This window comes from Melospiza georgiana, chromosome 8 (genome assembly GCF_028018845.1).
Source record: "Melospiza georgiana isolate bMelGeo1 chromosome 8, bMelGeo1.pri, whole genome shotgun sequence".
NCBI classification, from domain to species: Eukaryota; Metazoa; Chordata; class Aves; order Passeriformes; family Passerellidae; genus Melospiza; species Melospiza georgiana.
This window is the reverse complement of record NC_080437.1, coordinates 6,414,823-6,432,535: the sequence shown is the minus strand read 5'-3', so window position 1 is coordinate 6,432,535 and position 17,713 is coordinate 6,414,823. Positions and strand designations below refer to the sequence as shown.

The 17,713-nt window shown below is 42.4% G+C and overlaps 1 protein-coding gene across 4 annotated transcripts in view; it reads left to right on the top strand.

Moving 5' to 3' along the window:
- The window catches only part of PCDH15 (protocadherin related 15), a 638,977-nt gene that overhangs the window by 454,686 nt on the left and 166,578 nt on the right, over window positions 1–17,713 (top strand). For all 4 annotated transcript variants that reach the window (XM_058028641.1, XM_058028640.1, XM_058028642.1 and 1 more), the window contains one exon: window positions 16,727–16,835. In XM_058028641.1, coding sequence (XP_057884624.1) covers window positions 16,727–16,835 — 109 coding nt within the window. The remainder of the gene's footprint in view (window positions 1–16,726; window positions 16,836–17,713) is intronic.

Below are 17,713 nucleotides of genomic sequence, written 5' to 3'. Positions count from 1 at the left end.
TGTTAGAATCACCAGTGTGGGAGCAGATGAGGCAGGAATTACAAATAACTGGTGTTTTTATGGGTTTTTATCTGCTTATCTGAAGGTATAACACACACCAGACAGTTTTTGTGGTGCTGCCTCTCAGTCAGATGATTCCAGCTCTGCTCCTGCCCTTGTCCAGGCACGTTCCCCGCTGGAAGACAAAGCACTGTCTGCCAGGGAGAGAGGCTAGGTCAGGAACAATCTGACCTGGGATTTAGGTACTGAGCTGAAAACTCATTTATTCAAACTTCCTGAGCTGCAGCGTGCTCAGGGCCAGCTGCTTTTGTTTGGTTTTTAGCTTTTCTTGTTTGTTTTTTAGCTTTTTTTGTGTCAAACTGCCCCTGATCTATGAAATGAGCCCTGGGTTCTGTTGATGAACCACGAACTCTTCGCTGTTTATCTTTTTTGCGGCACTTTTTATAAACCTGAGTGGAAGAAGTTATACCTTGAACCTCAAATATTTACTTGGCTTTTAAGAGATAATTCCTTTAGAAGATATGAATGATACCTGGATTCAGCTAGGAAATATTTATATTGCATTTATCCTTTACATTTTTATATATTATATTCATTCTTTACTAAGCTACTCCACAGCTACCATCACCCTACTCCCAAGGCTAAAGGACTATTTTTAGTTTAACACCACATTTTTTGAAATTATTTTTAATTTGCTTTTTAATTTTTCAATGAAGATGAGAAGGAGTATTAATGAATGAGGAACAAAGTTGAATTATTTAGAGGCAGTAGCTGGAAGGAGAAGTCTTGCTTTATTGGGGAAGATGTCCACTCAGCTGACCCCTAAAATAAAGCATATAATGTCACTGGTAAGAGTAATATTTTGGTCCAGTCTAGTTGGAATCTACCCATGAATTTACTGAGGTAAAAAGTTCTGAATTAATTACTTGTTGTTAGCTGAATTTCAATTTCCAAGAAAACCTGTGTTGGTTGTTGATTAGGTTTGGGGATTTTTGTAGTTGTTGTTACATTGCCTTATATTTATATCATATTTCAGTGTTTCTGTGTCTGATCAGCTCTGGTAATTAATTTTTTTCCCCCTCTTGTGTCAGGAAGACTTGAATAAGTTAGCATTTATTATCAGATGTGTGAGTCATCACATGGAGTTAAAAAGTACAACCTCATGAATATCTCATAACATGGGCAAGATAATTTCTCCTCCTTTTTCCCCCCCTTCAGTCCATTCCTGTCCTACTCACAATGTGAGGGTTTCCTCCACTTCTACACTGTATTTTCCATCACCATGCAAACAAGAAAATCCTGTTAGGCAGCAAAATATAGATTAGATTTATTTAATTAATTGCTGGGCTAGATTTGCAACCATGGGATTATTTTGGGGTTCCATGGGGTAATTATGGGGTTCCATGGAGTTATTATGGGGTTCCATTGGGTAATTATGGGGTTCCATGGGGTTATTTTGGGGTTCCATGGAGTTATTATGGGGTTCCATGGGGTAATTATGGGGTTCCATGGGGTTATTATGGGGTTCCATGGGGTAATTATGGGGTTCCATGGGGTTATTTTGGGGTTCCATGGGGTTATTTTGGGGTTCCATGGAATTATTATGGGGTTCCATTGGGTAATTATGGGGTTCCATGGGGTTAGTATGGGGTTCCATGGAGTTATTATGGGTTTTCATTGGGTAATTATGGGGTTCCATGGGGTTATTTTGGGGTTCCATGGGGTTATTATGGGGTTCCATGGAGTTATTATGGGGTTCCATTGGGTACTTTTGGGGTTCCTTGGGGTTATTTTGGGGTTTCCTGGGTTAATTATGAGTCCCCATGGGCACATGGCACCAAAGATTTTGTACTCAGTCCAGTTTGGACCTCACTCTTCTACAAGTTCCTTGTTCTTGCACCTCTGATGGATCCTCCTGGATGGAAGGGGTTTAGGTTTGTACTGATTATGCTCAGAATCCCCAGGAATTTTGTCTGAAGTGACTTCACAGCGCTTGTGGGGCTTAGGTGACCTCATGGAGCTGAGTCTGAGCAGAGCGTGGAGAGGTGAAAGGCTAAAAAATAATAAATAATCCTTCCCAACAACAGTGAAGTTGAGAGGGGTGGAATAAGACGCTGAAGAGCAGGAGGTGCCCCTATAAGTCTTTATTAGTGAGAAGGACCTCTTCAATTCCATCAGTTTAAATTCAGGAGGAGAAATCTGCATTTTTCTGAGGAGATGGGGTTGGGAGCACAGGACACTTCCAGAGGGTGTTAATCAGCTCTGGACAAATCAATTTTATGCTGATTATTGGTAATTAATTAGCACTGTACAGGATGTGCTAATTAATTACCAGTTATCAGCTTAAAATTGAACTTGAATTGGTTTTGGACTTGATGACCTCAAAAGTCTTCTCCAGCCTGGTTAATTCTGTGATTAATTCTGGTTTTGGGTACCTCTGGGCTTGAGGATGACAAACACCTGACAGTTTCTTCCAACTGAATTCCCTTGCATTTTGTTCCTTTGGCCCTGCAAATCCCAATTCTTCCCAAACCTCCTGGAATTTTCTCCCAGAGACAAATTAATATAAAACCTACAGCAGCAGCAGCACAAGTGAAAATTCTGGAAACAGCATCTCCCCATCTTGATTATACTAATCAAAGAGAAAAGTTCAGCAAAATGTTCTAGATTTCCTCCAATGATCACTAAATTAATTAATTAATTATTATCTTATTTTGCTGCGGGAAGTGCTGGTACAAAAGACATTTGATCCAGGGATCTGCCATGGAATGAACACCAAGTAACCACTCCTGAAGTGGGAGAGATTTGCTGGTTCACCTGGAACTCCCATGCAGCTGCCAAGGAAGATTTTTGGGACACTGAAAGACACAGCCTTCAGATTTTGGGCTGAGTTAAAGTGGCTGTGTGTGGCCAAATCCACTTTCATAGAAGCTTTGAGCAGATGAGGAGTGCCTCTCTAACCTGTGTGAGTGGTAAAATCCCACAGAATAATTGGGTTTTTTTCTTGATGACTTCTAAACCTGATTGCTTAAAGAATTCACAGGGAGGGAATCACCCCTAATAACAATCAAACTGAATAAAATTAAAAAATCATCTTCAGTTGCCATTTTGTCTTGTCTTTTTTGGGTTTTTATGTTTGTTGTTAAAATGGGACATTTTAAACTACAAATGCTCACAGTTAATTTGGGGAGTTGTTGGTCTCTGGATCAGTTCAATCTCAATCTGCCTTTATTTTCTTTGCCTTATTTGTACCAAGATTTGGCTTTTTAAATTCAAACGTGATAGAAGAGCTTTGCCAGGCTTTGGCCTGCCGAGACTTACGAGCTGCATTTGTGTTCAGTGGCATCAAGCCTCAGGAAATTATTTGGGATTTGATTTGTTTCTAATTATTCCTTTCCCAGCTGAACAAGCTCTGTCCAGTTTTGGGATTGCTGCTAAATGCTTTGTAGGGGGTGGAATTTACACTTCCTGCTGGAATTAGCCCATGACTGACTGCAGTTGTGTCTGCTGGCAAAATGAAATGTTCAAAGTCTGCCTTCCAGAGAAAACAGAGTTTTCATCATTAGGAGAATTGTTTCTCTTTATACAAATCATTTTGGGCAAGAAAAAAAAATGATTTTATGTTTTGAATAGGCAGCATCCAGCCCTGCTGTTAATTAGACTGAAATCTTTGGTGCAAGATAATTAGTGCTGGGCTGAGATGAATGGGAGTTTCTGGGTACTTTCATCCCAATAATTATTTGGTGGACAGGGCATTGGTGTCACTTCAGGAGATAACCAGAGAAATATTTTTAAAAATGGCTGTGTCTCTACATTCTTGTTCTTAATTGGACAAGAACTTCATGACTGAGGCTCTGAACAGTCCCTGTACCACTGAAAGACGAGCAAATTGTCCCATTTTTTTTGCAGGGATTAATTTTTCAGTAGCAATTTAGGTAAATGCTGGAACTCAGACAAGTGGAGGGGAAATGCAGATTGACTTCCCTGACACCTCTGCAGTGCTTTTTGTAGAAGGAGGCAGAGTTGTGGCCAAGCTTCTTGCCATTGGAGGCAGATAGCAATTTTTCTAATTAAATTTCAGCAGAGATGCAAGATGAACAGATAGGTGATTATGAAGTGCTTTGCAAGGGGGAAAGCAAGGCAAAAACAATGATAAAATCCTCTGGTGGCTGCAGCCACTCTGTTTATTCCAGGCAAACCTTTCATTTGTGTTGCTGAAATGGTTTTTGAGGTATTAAAAATCCTTTTTTCTTAGCTTTGAGACTGAAGAAGAAGTCGAGATTTTTTGGTTTGGTTTTCAAGGTTGTTCATTTTTTTTATTTAATATGTTTTTTTTTACTTGCTGAGGTTTGTTTAGCAGGTTGGGTTGAGGAACATTGACCGCCCTCGGGGCAGTGTTATTTTTTTATACTAAAAACTGTCTGTACTCTATTCACAATATTTTTTTAATACTTTTCACTTATGTTAGACAGTCTGTCTCTACTTTAAACTAATTTAGAAGTGTTACTAGTAAGCAGAAGATGGAGGACAAGAAGAAGAAGAAGAAAGGACACACTTAGATTCTTTCATCTTGCTTCTGGAACTTCTATTTTAAATCTTTAAAATTTGTAACTTTTTTTTTTTTTATGGGTTAAGATGGAAGGCACAAGTGGTTTTGACTTTGTGTTAAGGTCTTTGAGCTTTTTGCTAGGGTCTTGAGTCTTAGAGGAATATCTTGGGTTCTGACAATTTGCATTTCCCCCCTATTTTCACTCTAATTGCAGCCCTACAGAGATCACCAGATTGATGTGAACTTCAAGATAATGGATCAAGTTCACAATATTGGAGGTTTTTAACCTGGTTTAGTGATTTTGAATGAATAACTCAGCAAAGTCATAATGGACAGCATTGATAAGCTATTGATTATCTGCTAATACCTGATAGGGAGCTAAAAGAGGTGTTTGAAGTCTGCTGATGTGATTTTCCCTTTTCTTCCCTTTTTTAGGATTGCTTGTCTGTCCCCCACATGCCATCCCTTGATAGGTAGGGTCTTTTTTTTTAAGGAAAATGTCACTGAAAAGTAACAAAGCATGAAAAGGTTAAAATCACAAAGATGTGATGTTACAGATAATTAAATTTTATGTATTTGGGAGGATACCAAGATGGCTAATTAAAAAGAATTGTCACTAAAATTGTCAGGAACTTTAATATGTGAATGCATAAACCTGAGAATAATCTCCCTTAGCAGCCAGGCAAGCTCTTCCCTTTGCTGATGTATTGATCAGGCAGGACAGTCCCTGTTCATCTAAGATTAACCTGTATCTTTAAATATAGATATTTTTCAGATAGAGAAGTTCATTTGCCTAGTATGCCCCTCAAAATCAAACAAAACCATGATTTTAATTTCCAAAATATAATGGTTGTCCTAAGAACCAGATGTTTCCAACAACAGTGTGGTTGAGAAAATTATAACAAGGCTGCAGAATAGGGGAATAAAGTTTGAAAGACACTTTACTTCAGGGGATTTTAACCCAGTTGTGGTTCAGAAGTTGAGTTTCTGTCTGTCGGTAAAAAAAAAAAAAATATATATATATAGTAGTTCTAATCCTTAAAAGTGGAGGTTTTAAGGGGAAAAGGATCAAGCTTGCCTAGAAAGTGAGAAGATTTTGGTCAAAAAAATGAAACAGGGAAAGAAAAATGTCCCTGCAGATCACTTTGAAGCTGGTTTTGGGTTGAGAGAAGAATATTTTGGGTATTTCTGGGGCTGGGTTGTGGGACACAGAAGCCCTGGGTGGCACAGGAGCAGCTCTGGGAGCTCTGCAGAGGATGGAAATTTGGCTGCTGCTGAAAACAGGGAAATTTTCTAGCTCTTCATCAAGGTGTAAGGTTAAATTTTAAATCTGATTTGTTATCAAGGCAGGAATAAACTGGTAAAAATGACTGATTTTATAATTTAAAATGAAGGAATTTGTTTTGATAATCAAATCTAGGAATGTTTCATCAATTGCCTGTTACTTCTCATCATGGTTAGGAACTTAGAGATGAGAAAATGTTCAGTTCTTGTGGCTTTGCCAGGAGTTGAGAAGGAAAAGGGTCCTGAGCTTGTTTGGAAGGAGTAACAGTGGTTCTGAAATGAGCAGGAATTTCCTTTAGGAAGGAAGAGGAGCTGCTTTGATTCCACCTTTGGTCACAGCCACAGCAATCCAACTCATCCAAGGATGGAGAGGGATCTCCAGGGCTTTGGTGTGGGCAGCAGGGCAGGCTCAGGAGCACAAACCACCTTTTTGTGCAGGCTAAAACCCCAATTAATTAACTAATCAACACCCAAGTGTAGATTGAGGAGCTCCTGTAAGATTCAATTCTGTTTTCTCTCCCATAGATCTGTGTTTGTTACAGCACCAAGAGGAGCTGCTGTCACAGAGAAAACATATGTAGCAATTTATTTGATCCTTAAATGTCACTTGGAAGCATTTGAAGGCTTTAAATGTTGACATTTAAACAAAATATTCTTGCAGTGATGCTTTATTAGCCAGCTTTACTCCAGAAAAGTTCTCCTCTCTGTCACATCCCTGGGCCTTGCAGAGAGAATTATTTCAGTGCCTGGGTTGTCCCATTGAGCTGCAGCTGATCATTAGGGGTCAGGAGGAATTATTTCTCTTTTCAGCTTGTTGTCACAGTTCAGAGGGTGCAGATTAATTCCTCAATTAAACAAACATGGGCTGCAAAACCTTAATTGGTGAATATTTGTGAGTACATGTTGAAATGAAGTCACCCTTGGAAATGAAATTAAATGAAATGAAAGGAAAATCCCCCTTCCCAGGACAGTCATGTTTGCTCTGCTCCATGCTGTTGATAATTGTTTTGTGGAAAATATTCCTTGAATCCTAAAGGTCTTTCCTGTGGGGAACATGGAAATTCCTGGTGAGTGGAACTTCCTCTCCTGGAAGGAGTAAATGGGATTCATCTCCATTTGGCTCTGGATCCATACCCTGGGCAGCAGAGCAGTGCTGGGGATGCAGGGGTGTGCTTGGTAAATAATTCCTGCTTTTTGTCCTGGGATTGCAAAAGAAATACATTTAATAAAATGCAAAATTTTCCTGCTTCACCCTAAAAAGATGTCAGGATGAGCTTAAGGATGAAGGATGTGAGCGTTACAGTTAAAGTGTGTACACACACGCATGAAAATTTGCACAGATTTATTGAAAATACATCCAAAATTTAGCTGGCAAAACCCATTTTTTCCGATAACCTTCAATCTAAAAGTGCCACTTTTTAACATTACATTAAAATTAGTGTAATAAAATAGGTTTAATAATGATGAGGCAGAATTTGTAGCTGGCTCTGGCCACAAAATTTCTCCCTAAAATTCTTTTCTGATAGGGGTGCAAGCTTTAATGAGGAGAGGACAGTGGTGGATACAGCTGGATTTTAGTAGTGAGGTACTTCCAGATGACATTGCCACTCCTGGACTGGAGAAGTGCTCATTGAGTACCCAAAAGAGAGGAAAATCAGTATATAAAGAGTCAGCCAAAGGGCCTGGGTAAAATACTGACCTGCTCATTTTGATATTTCTTTTTTTTTTTTTTTTAATTTGGATTTCAAATGAATTATTCTCTGGGATTTTTTTTGGTTTTTGTCTAGTTCCATACAGCTGAAATTAAGAAAGATTCCACCATTGGCACTGGTTATATCTTCTCATCAAATCTTTCTCCTCTTTTATCATTTGCTTGCAACTTCTTGTGCCTTTTGTGGTGTATTATTGTCTGGCTAATTTTTCTAAAGGCATAGAGAAGCTATTAGCTTGTTGTCTTTAGGAAGAGAAATATAAATATCAATATCTATCTATTTACATCTATACATATATATTTATATATATATATAGATACACACATATATTTATAGATATAGATATTTGTAGATATATGATAGAGAGAATTATCCCTCTGTGAGAAATAGCATTTATAGGGAAAGAAAATTGGGCTAATATAAAATTTTTTACTTGCGAAAAAATTACTCTTAGAAATTAAAATAATAATCTGGAAGTCGTTATGGTGGTGCTACATGTTTGTTGAATATTTTCTGATTTTTGGGGAGATGTAGGTGCCTGTCTTAGGCTTCACAGTTTGCTCCTCTGCACAGAAATCAGGATAATAAGAAACCCACATCAAGAGTTTGAGGGATAATCAAGGAAATAGACTTCATAGCCATGTGGGGAAAAAAGCCAAATGTCAAAAAAGGAAATGTTTATTGTTCTTTAGTGCCAGTCATCACCTTGGAAGGAGGAGAAGCTCTGGCCTGAATTGTGGTTGTGCTGAGGCAGGAAGCTCATTGCATAATGCATTTCATTTAGTCCCCTTCTGGGGACACTTCTTATCAAGCATGTCAGATACAGAAAAAGCAATTTAGTAAGCACTGTGATCAGATCCTGATGAAATTCAATTCTTTTTTGGCCCTGCTGTTCCTGGGAGACATCATTGATAAAAATAGTCTCTGTTTTCCTCCGCACTTGGGTTCATTATGCTCTCTTGCTGCTCCTTCAAAATGTTGGGTTTTTTTCCTCTCAAAGGTTGGGGTTTTTTTTTTACAAATGAATGGAAGGAATTGTGTTCTCTGACAGCTTACTCTGTTAACAACCCAAGCTGCCAGGATATTTGAATTTTACAGTTTTCATTTCAAGAAATTGCATAAACATGGGGCATGACAGAAACCCAGGGAGGCAGCAGCCATGGGTTGTATTGAGCGGCTAAATCAGGTGCTAAAAGCTGTTTGATAATTTAGTGCTGAGTTTAGAAAGAAGGTGAATTGAACAATTAATCCTGTGTCTTAATTTTTTCCCATTGGTCAATAAAACACTTTTTTACCCCCAGAGAAGACAGGAGAGGCCAGGTCACCATCAGCATAAATTACCCACTGTGGCTTTTTAGCTGTGGCTCTGGGAATGAAGGGGAACTTCTGGAAAATAAATAAAGAGAAAAGTTAGTTTAGTTTTAAATTTGCAGATCAGTTCTGGGGCCCAACAGAGGAAGGCCCTGGAGCTGCTGGAGAGTCCAGAGGAGGCACCAGGATGGGCAGAGGGATGGAGCAGCTCTGCTGGGAGGAAAGGCTGGCACAGCTGGGATTGTTCAGCCTGGAGAGGAGAAGCTTTGGAGTGACCAAACTGTGGCCTTGCAGGGCCTGAAGGAGCTACAATAAAGATGGAGAAAGACTTTTGCAAGGGATGGAGTGCCAGGACAAGAGGGGAATGGCTTCCCAGTGCCAGAGGGCAGGTTTAGATTGGATATTAGGACAACATTCCTCCCTGGCAGGGTGGGCAGGCCCTGGCACAGCTTTGCCCAGAGCAGCTGTGGCTGCCCCATCACTTCCCTGAGGGGTTAAATAAAAGGTGGGGATGTGACACTTGAGGATGTGGTTTAATGGTGGTGGATTGATGGTTGGACTGGAGGATCTAAAGCTCTTTTTCAACCTTACTGATTCTGTAATTCTAAGAAGTATAAATGGGGTGAATCAGCTCTAAATCTCTGGGGTTTTGCTAAGGTCTTGAGTCTTCTAGGGTAGCTAGAGGAATGTCTTGGGTTCTGACAATTTGCATTTCCGCCCTCTTTTCACTCTAATTGCAGCCCTACAGAGGGCACCAGATTGTTGAGGACTTCAAGGTAATGGATCAAGTTCACAAAATTGGGCTGTTTTTTAACCTGGTTTGGTGATTTTAAATTAATCACTCAGCAAAGTCAAAATGCACAGCTTTGATAAGCTATGGATCATCTGCTAGTAACTGATAGGGAGCTATAAAAGGTGTTTTTTACAAGGGGTTTAGCAATGTAGATTTGGTTTCCTCAAGCTGTTGTGCCCTTTCTTGGGAAGTGTTTCCAGGCCCAGAATTTTTGCTAAGTAAACCTCTTTTTATCTCCTGCGACAACTTGATCTAACAATTTTCTACAGAGAATTTATTCTCTTTCAGCTTCAGACTGTGTTTTAAATCCATGCTTGGGGTTTGCTTCCAAATTCTCCAAAGCATTCAGGTGAGGTTCTGTCCCACAGTTTGGGTTCTTGTGTTGTGGCAATGTGAAGGGTCAGGGGATCCCATTCCCCCTGGATTCCTGTGTCACATCAGCCTTCAGAGAGCAGCACAGGAATTCCTGCAGGCTCCTGATGTGAGACTCTGATCAAAGGCAGGAACGTGTAGCTGCCAGTGGGAAGGCAAGAAAAGAGGGAGAGCAGTGAGACCCTACAAATGGGAGATTTGATGTGACATGGTTTGACTAACAATGAGATTTTGGTGGCACCTCCTACATTTGTAGCACGATTCCTGCTTTTTGGATTGACTTCTTTTGTGGTTGGGTAGCTCCACTGAAACGTTGCCCACGTTTTGCTGACATGCAAGCGCTCTGTGATGGATTTCTGCTCATTAGTGTTTTGTCACAGCCCTTGTTGTGCTGGCAGAGCAGCTGAGGCAGCAGCAAGGAGTGATGTTGGAATGGTTCTGCAGCTCTCCCTGCTGTTTTAGTGCTCAGTGTTGGCAAAGCCACAGGCAGTTCTGCACAGCATGGAGAGAACTCAGCTCATTTCCCACTTCCAGCTCGTATCCCAAGCTCAGGAAAGCACAAGGAGAACCTGTGTCACCGTAAAGATTCATCAATTCATCAAGGACTTTGTTGGTTTAATAGTGCAGGGCTCCCTGGGAAGGGGTTCTGGATGGCACCAGGGGCAACGTGTGTCGCTTTAGTGACATTTTCCATCTGGAGAAAAGCTCCTCAGCCTTGTTTTCCACAGGATGAGAGTTCAGCAGCAAATTCCTCAGCTGAGCTGTGAGAATGATGCAGGGGGAAGGTCCTGAGACTTCATCTGAAGTGCACTGGCCACAGTTAGAGCTGCCTGTAAAAATAATAATTTTCAGGTTGTCAAATATTGGTGTGAGATATCCAGTGGGGGCTAATTGTGCTAATACAGAATCCCAGGGTGGCTCGGGCTGAAATCCCAGGTGGCCCCACTCCAGGAGCTCCAGGTCCCTCTGGTTTATGTTTCTGGCCACCCTAGTGCCTTAACAACTCAGTTTTTGGTGGGACTCGTGTTAGAAAATGTCTTGCTGTGTTTGGCTCAGTAATAAATTGACAGTGAAGTTTTTTGTGCTTTCTCTCAGTGGATTTCTTGAGCTCACCTTGGTGAATCCAAACAAAACTTTGGGAACTCCTGCTTTTTTATCCTTTGCAGTATTATCCTCCTGCAGTTTTATCCTTTGCAGTATTTTCCACCTGTGTGATGGTCCCTGAGCCCCAGGGATGTCTCTGGTGGGAGCTCAAGTGGTTGTGAATCATCAGTGCAGCATCACCAGAGTGAAACCTGGAGCTGGTTCATGGTCTGGTGTCTTCAGTTGTGCAGAAAACACCTCTCAGGAATGTATTATCTGCTCAGGAAAGAACCTTCTAGTTGAGGGATTTTGGCTTCAATTGGTTTTCAGTTTTGTAGAATGCAATGATTTTTATGGTAAAAAGCAAAAAACCCTCAAAATACACAAACCCCCCCCCCCAAAACACACCACAAACCTCCCCACAAATGGAAAAAGCAGCTCTGAGAAGAAAATTGTGTTATTCCAACTCCCAAAATGTGCCATTTCCTCTCTTTTCCTTCTCATGTTGCCCAAAGGAAGTTTTCCCTAAGTATCTGTGGTTGGCAAATTCAACTTTACATCTCAGGTAGATGGAAGAAATAGAAAATCTGAGTTTTTAAATCCTTGTTATCAGCTGTGTAACAATTATTGTTGTACCCTGACTTTAAAAAGAATTCTACACTGTCCACATCTTCTTATTGGAAGCCTGGCATTCCTAGACATCTTAAAATAATAATAATAAAAAAATATATGAATATTAAAAAATATATTACTTTTATTTTAAATTCATGTCGATTTTGGGGTGTTTTTTCTTTTGTTTTTTAAATCTCCAAATGCATATTCTGCATCTCAGTTTTAAAATTCCTTCATAATCATTCCATGGGATCATGGGATGGTGAAATCAATACATAGGCAGGTGCCCAAAAATCCTGCTTGGATTTTTGAATGCAACTGCACTCCTGAATTATTAAGCACCATTTAAATACATTAATTAAAAATGTCTTTTACTTATCTTTTAATACAAATATCTTTTATCTTTATTTTATTCACAATGCTCAGTAGGAGCCTAAAACCCCCTGGCACAAATGGGACTCTTAAATTTGCCTTGTTCCATCCATGACATCTCTGAAGGCCATGGATTTTTGCAGGTCCTGCTGGATATCCCTCATGGAGAAGGTGCTGCTGTCCTTCCATGCTGAACACAAAAATAGGGGAGAGGAAAATGAGGTTTTTGCTGCTACCTTATTCTCTCTGAGCTTTTTTTAAAGTATTTTTCTGCCTTGATCATCTCGCGGCCCTGCAGACTCCCTGGCAGGCTCCCCATCACGACTCTGTTTGAAGGAGGCTTTTTTAAAAATTTATTAATATTTGTGCTAAAAGTTGCAAGGTGGGGTTGGGGTTCTGCTTTTTGGCCAACCCAGCTACACTGAACACCTAAAATCAATTAATCACCCCACCAATAACTGAGGGAGCTTTTCCCTAATGAGGAAAATAAATGACTGCATGTTCCACCCTCAGATGGGCAAGATCTGTTTGTTTTTTAATCACCTGCCAGAGTTTGGGCAGCTTTTCATGTTCCCCAGGGCAGAGGTTGGTATTTGAAGGCCAGCTGTTTATTCTGAGTCATCTCCCTGCCCTGCTGTGGCTCCGTGCTGACTTTCCTGGCACTTTCTCCATCTTTTCCCTGCCAAACCCCCTGGTGCTCTTGCTTTGCCTCCAGTTGGCACCCATGGGCACCTCAGACACTTCACTCCTTCATTAATCTGTCCTCCCTTCCTTTTAATGAGCTTCCATCTCCTCATGAATCTCCTGAGAAGGAGCCTGGGAGGGGATTTTTCAGCCTCTTTCAGGGATGTTGGATGCCTATGGAAGACTCCTACTTTGACTCCTCATTTTTAAAACAATTATTTCTGATTTAAAGCATATACACACTTTCTTAAGCTCCCTATGTGTGCTTTGATTAATTTCTTAATGTGCTGTTACCCATTTATTAATGTAATGGCTGCTTTATTGCTTTATTGATGTTTTTGTAGTTCTAATTTCTAAATTTGAGTGAAAAAGATGCTGCATTGTCTGTGGAATATTAAAGCAATATGAAACCACCTTGAGTTTTGCATCAAGGCACATCAGCCAATTTCATTCAAAACAGCTTTAAATTATTAAAGTTGGAGCTGTTCAGCCTTGAGAAGAGAAAGTTGTGGGGAGACCCCACAGTCACATCCAGGGTCTGAAGGGATCCAGGGAAGCTGGAGAGGGACCCTGCAACGGGAACTGCAGTGACAGGAAACAGGGAATGGGTTCAGACTGACAGGGGGGAGATTTAGATGGGTCTGGATTGGAAGGGACCTTAAATCCCATCCCATTCCACCCCCTGTGCCATGGGCAGGGACACCTTCCACTGTCCCGGGCTGCTCCAAGCCCCAAAGTCCAGCCTGGCCTTGGGCACTGCCAGGGATCCAGGAGCAGCCATAGCTGCCCTGGGCATTAATGGTGAATTTAAACCCAGACTAAGAGATGGGATTGGTTTTGTTGTGGATTTTTGTGGATTGGTTTCATGTTTCTAACTCAAACGTGGAGTTTTCTGAGAGGGCTCCCACTGATCAGTGAATTTAAAAATAGCATTTTAGTCTTGGTCAGTTTTCTGCATAATCTTCTCTCTTCCCGTGCAACTTCTATGCCATCCTAAAGCCATTTAAAAATTTAAGCAGATGTCAAATATATCTTCTTCTCTCTTTCTTTCTGCCTATTTTGAGCTCGTCTCCCTCATTATACTTTTAAGAGTTTAATTTTTCAGAGAATCCCAAATGGAATTGTGTGGTGACAAAGGACCTGGCTAGTGGGACAGGGACAGGAACAAGAGCCATGAGCAGGAGTGGAGTGAGGAGCTTCCCAGCCCCAATTTGGGAGGCCAAGAGCATCCACCCTCACTTTTTAATGTGCCTATCCCTGACATGTCTGTATCTTAAATTACTCTGGTGTGGAAAAGGCTGGAAGAGCCTCTGGATTTGAGAAACCTGCTGGAAATGTCTGGGGGACACACCTTGGGCTGTGGTGGCAATGACCATGGGACTGCCCACAAGGGTCAATAAATTGATTTTCCTCCACCCCTGGCTCCTTCTCCCCCTCATGGCTCATCCCTTTTCCCTCTAAGATTCCCCTCAGCAATGCCAAAGCTCTCTCAGCTCCCTTCCAGCTCTCAGCAGGATGATTTCTGACAGCTCTGCCAAAACTTGGCCGAGCGTGGACTCGTCTCATTCCTATTCCCACGCTAAATTTCAAGTCTCCTCTTGCAGAACACAGAGCTTTGCAAAGGAAAGGCTGCCAGGACCAGTTGTACGTGGGGAAAAAAAAAAGGGTGTCTGGCTTTTCACAGAGCTCATTAAGGGTTTTTGTCATGCAGGGAGGGGAAAGCCTGGTGTGCAGACATCCATGTGTGGTACCTTTGTGGTTGGTTGAGCAGCCAAGGTCACTGAAAATGTGGGACTTGGGAATGGCAGCTCTGGAGTTGCCACTGGAGGCTGGATTGACAGAAATGAATGCTGGCACCAGTTTTTGGGTGATCTCACTGTGACCTTCCAGGACCTGAAGGAGCTACAAGAAAGAAGGAGAGAGACTCTGTACAGGGGATGGAGTGACAGGACACAGGGAATGGCTTCCCACTGCCAGAGGGCAGGGCTGGATGGGATATTGGGAAGAAATTGTTCCCTGGCAGGGTCAGGGAGCCCCTGTGAGATTCCCAGAGCAGCTGTGGCTGCCCCTGGATCCCTGGCAGTGTCCAAGGCCAGGTTGGATTGGGACAGTGGAAGATGACCCTGCCCATGGAAGGGGTGGCATTTTGGATCTTTAAGATCCCTTCCAACCCAAACCATTCCATGATTCTACAATTCCATCTTGATGTTAAGCATTTCAATTCACTTCCAAACAATGGTGAATTGTTCCCACACCCATCCACGCTTGTCCTATGTAGCTTTCCCTGCAATGTCTGTGTAGGCACACAGTTTGTGGTCATTGGGAGTGGGGCTGGGGCTGAGCCTCATCCCCAATGGGCTGCAGCTGTGCAGGACAGGTGAAGGATATTAAAGGTAATGAGCCATTAATGAGCCCAGGGGCACTGACCAATCCCCCAGGGAGCAGAGGGCACACAGGTGCAGTGCATCAACATGAGGGGATGAAAGGTTGGGCTGAAGAACAACCAAGTGATGATGCTTGAAGCCTTTCTTTGTGTAAGTCATACCTTTGCTGTCAGAGGTGAGTTTTGTTTCCCAAGGAAAAGGGCTGCAGTTCATGTCCAGGGCCCTGTGGTCCTGCTGGGCTGTCAGCTCCTGAAATCCCAGATGGTGCAGGATGTGTCCCCAAGCTGCCACCACCTACAGCTCGGGCTGCCCTGGCAGTGCCCAGCACCTCCTGCAAACGGGGCTGGTGTGTGGGCACAGAGTTTGTGCTCATTGCGAGTGGGGCTGAGCCTCATCCCCAATGGGCTGCAGCTGTGCAGGACAGGTGAGTGATATCATTAAAGATAATGAGCCACTAATGAGCCCAGGGGCACTGACCAATCCCCCAGGAGCAGAGGGCACACAGGTGCAGTGCATCAACATGAGGGGATGAAAGGTTGGGCTGCGGCACAGGAGGGGCAGTTGCTGGCAGCCTTCTGGGGTGTTGCTCTGTGTGAGCAGATACCTGAAACCTTCTGACCTGGTAAGGTGTTGCTCTGGTTGGGGTGAAGCTTTCTGAAATTGCTTGGTGATATTCTGTGTGTTGTGGTCCTCTCAACTGTGGTATGTCTGTACTTTAAATTTCTTTTGCAGTGTGTATTTGTGCATCACAGCCATCCCAGCTCCTGATGATGCTCCAGTTCAACGTGCTGTTTTCCTATTTTCAGGCATTTGCTGTGTTTCACTGTGTGATGGTTGAAATCCCTGATTAGAGGGGCTATTTATAGAAAGGTAGTCAAGTATTTGTGAGCTTCCTTTATCAAGTGTTTACTATCAGCTTCTAAGCTGCTGAGGGGGCTGGAGTACTTCCCCTGTGGAGCCAAGCTGGGAGAGTTAGGACTGGAGAAGAGAAGGTTGTGCGGAGACCTCCCAGCTTATTCCAGGGTCTGAAGGGGTTACAGGGAAGGCAGAGGGGCACTTTTCATCAGAAACTGGTGTGACAGGACAAAGGGGAATGGGTTCAGACTGATAGAGGGGAAATTTAGATGATATATATAAGGAAGGAATTATTCCCTGGCAGGGTGGGCAGGCCCAGAGCAGCTGTGGCTGCCCCTGGATCCCTGGCAGTGCCCAAGGCCAGGCTGGATGGGGCTTGGAGAAGCCTGGGACAGTGGAAGGCGTCCCTGCCCATGGCAGGGGTGGCACTGGATGGTTTTAAGGTCCCTTCCATACAAGCCATCTGGAATTTTTGTGGTTCTTTTCCTCTAGGATCTGTCCTAAGGCTGTACCTCAGAAAGGAGGCTGCTATAGAAATGTTTATGTTTCTCTGTTTATTTGGATTTAAAGGGGCCATGAGCTGTAAATGAGCCTCTCATTCTGAAGGCTTTTCTTCCTCCAATACTCTTCCCTGTGAAATGTTGTTGTGCTAAGCCTCCAGCTCTCTCTGCTGGCTTTCTAATTGTTCTGTTTCCAATGTGTTTTTTCATTTCAGGTCCATGTGAATCCCATCAGTGTCACTCCCCCCATCCAAGCCATAGACCAGGACAGGAACATCCAGCCTCCTTCAGATCGACCTGGCATCCTCTACTCCATCCTAGTTGGTTGGTGTCTGCTACTTTTCCTATCCTTCCCAATCTGCTTATTGTCAGCCAGGAAAAGATTGCCTGGGAGAGTGGAACCCTCATTAAAAATTATTCTTGTGGTCAGTGGGATGTTTGGAATTGGTTTTCTGCCTGTTGGTGTTTTATTGCCATGTGGAAGTTGATTTCTTGTGGTTATTTATTAGTGTTTATTTAGATTAAATCCAGCATTGTTGTCTGGTTTAGTGAATGGAACAGCACAGGGAGGCAAAGGAGATCTCTGCTGGGATGTGTTTTCCATTGACCAAAAAAAAAAAGAGGCTAAAAAAAGGCAGTTAAAGCAAATTTCATCCCAAAAATCATGTGGCACAGGGCAGCTCCAAGGGTCTTAGCACATCCACCTCCAGTTTTGCTGCCTGTGAGCTTTCCTTTGTAATTTAAAGTTGCTTTAGTTGGTTATGCTGCTCTCTCTTCTTCTTCCTTTTGCTTCCCTGTGTTTGCCATTTGTTTCTGGGTTTGTAGGATGTGACCATAGTTGGCAGTTTCAGGGTTCCACCTGGTCCCAAAATCCACCCAGGGACCTTTCTGTGGCATTTGGAAAGGGGGAATTTTGTGGAATCCCATCTTTCCCAATCTTCCCTGTGTTGAACTCCATGGCTTTCCCAGCCAAGAAGGGGTGCAAGGGAGGAGTTTGAAGAGCTCATTGTGGAAGTTTAGCTCTGCAAATGGACTTATTTATAAATGTCATAAATTGATTTTATCCCTAAGTTCTGCAGGAACAGCTCCACCCCTAGAGCCACTTTTAGGCCAACTTCTGAAGGTTTTTTGCATCATTTACAGTATTCTTTAGGAGTGAAATTATTAAAGATTGTGTGTCACTAACTTGGGATGTTGGGAAT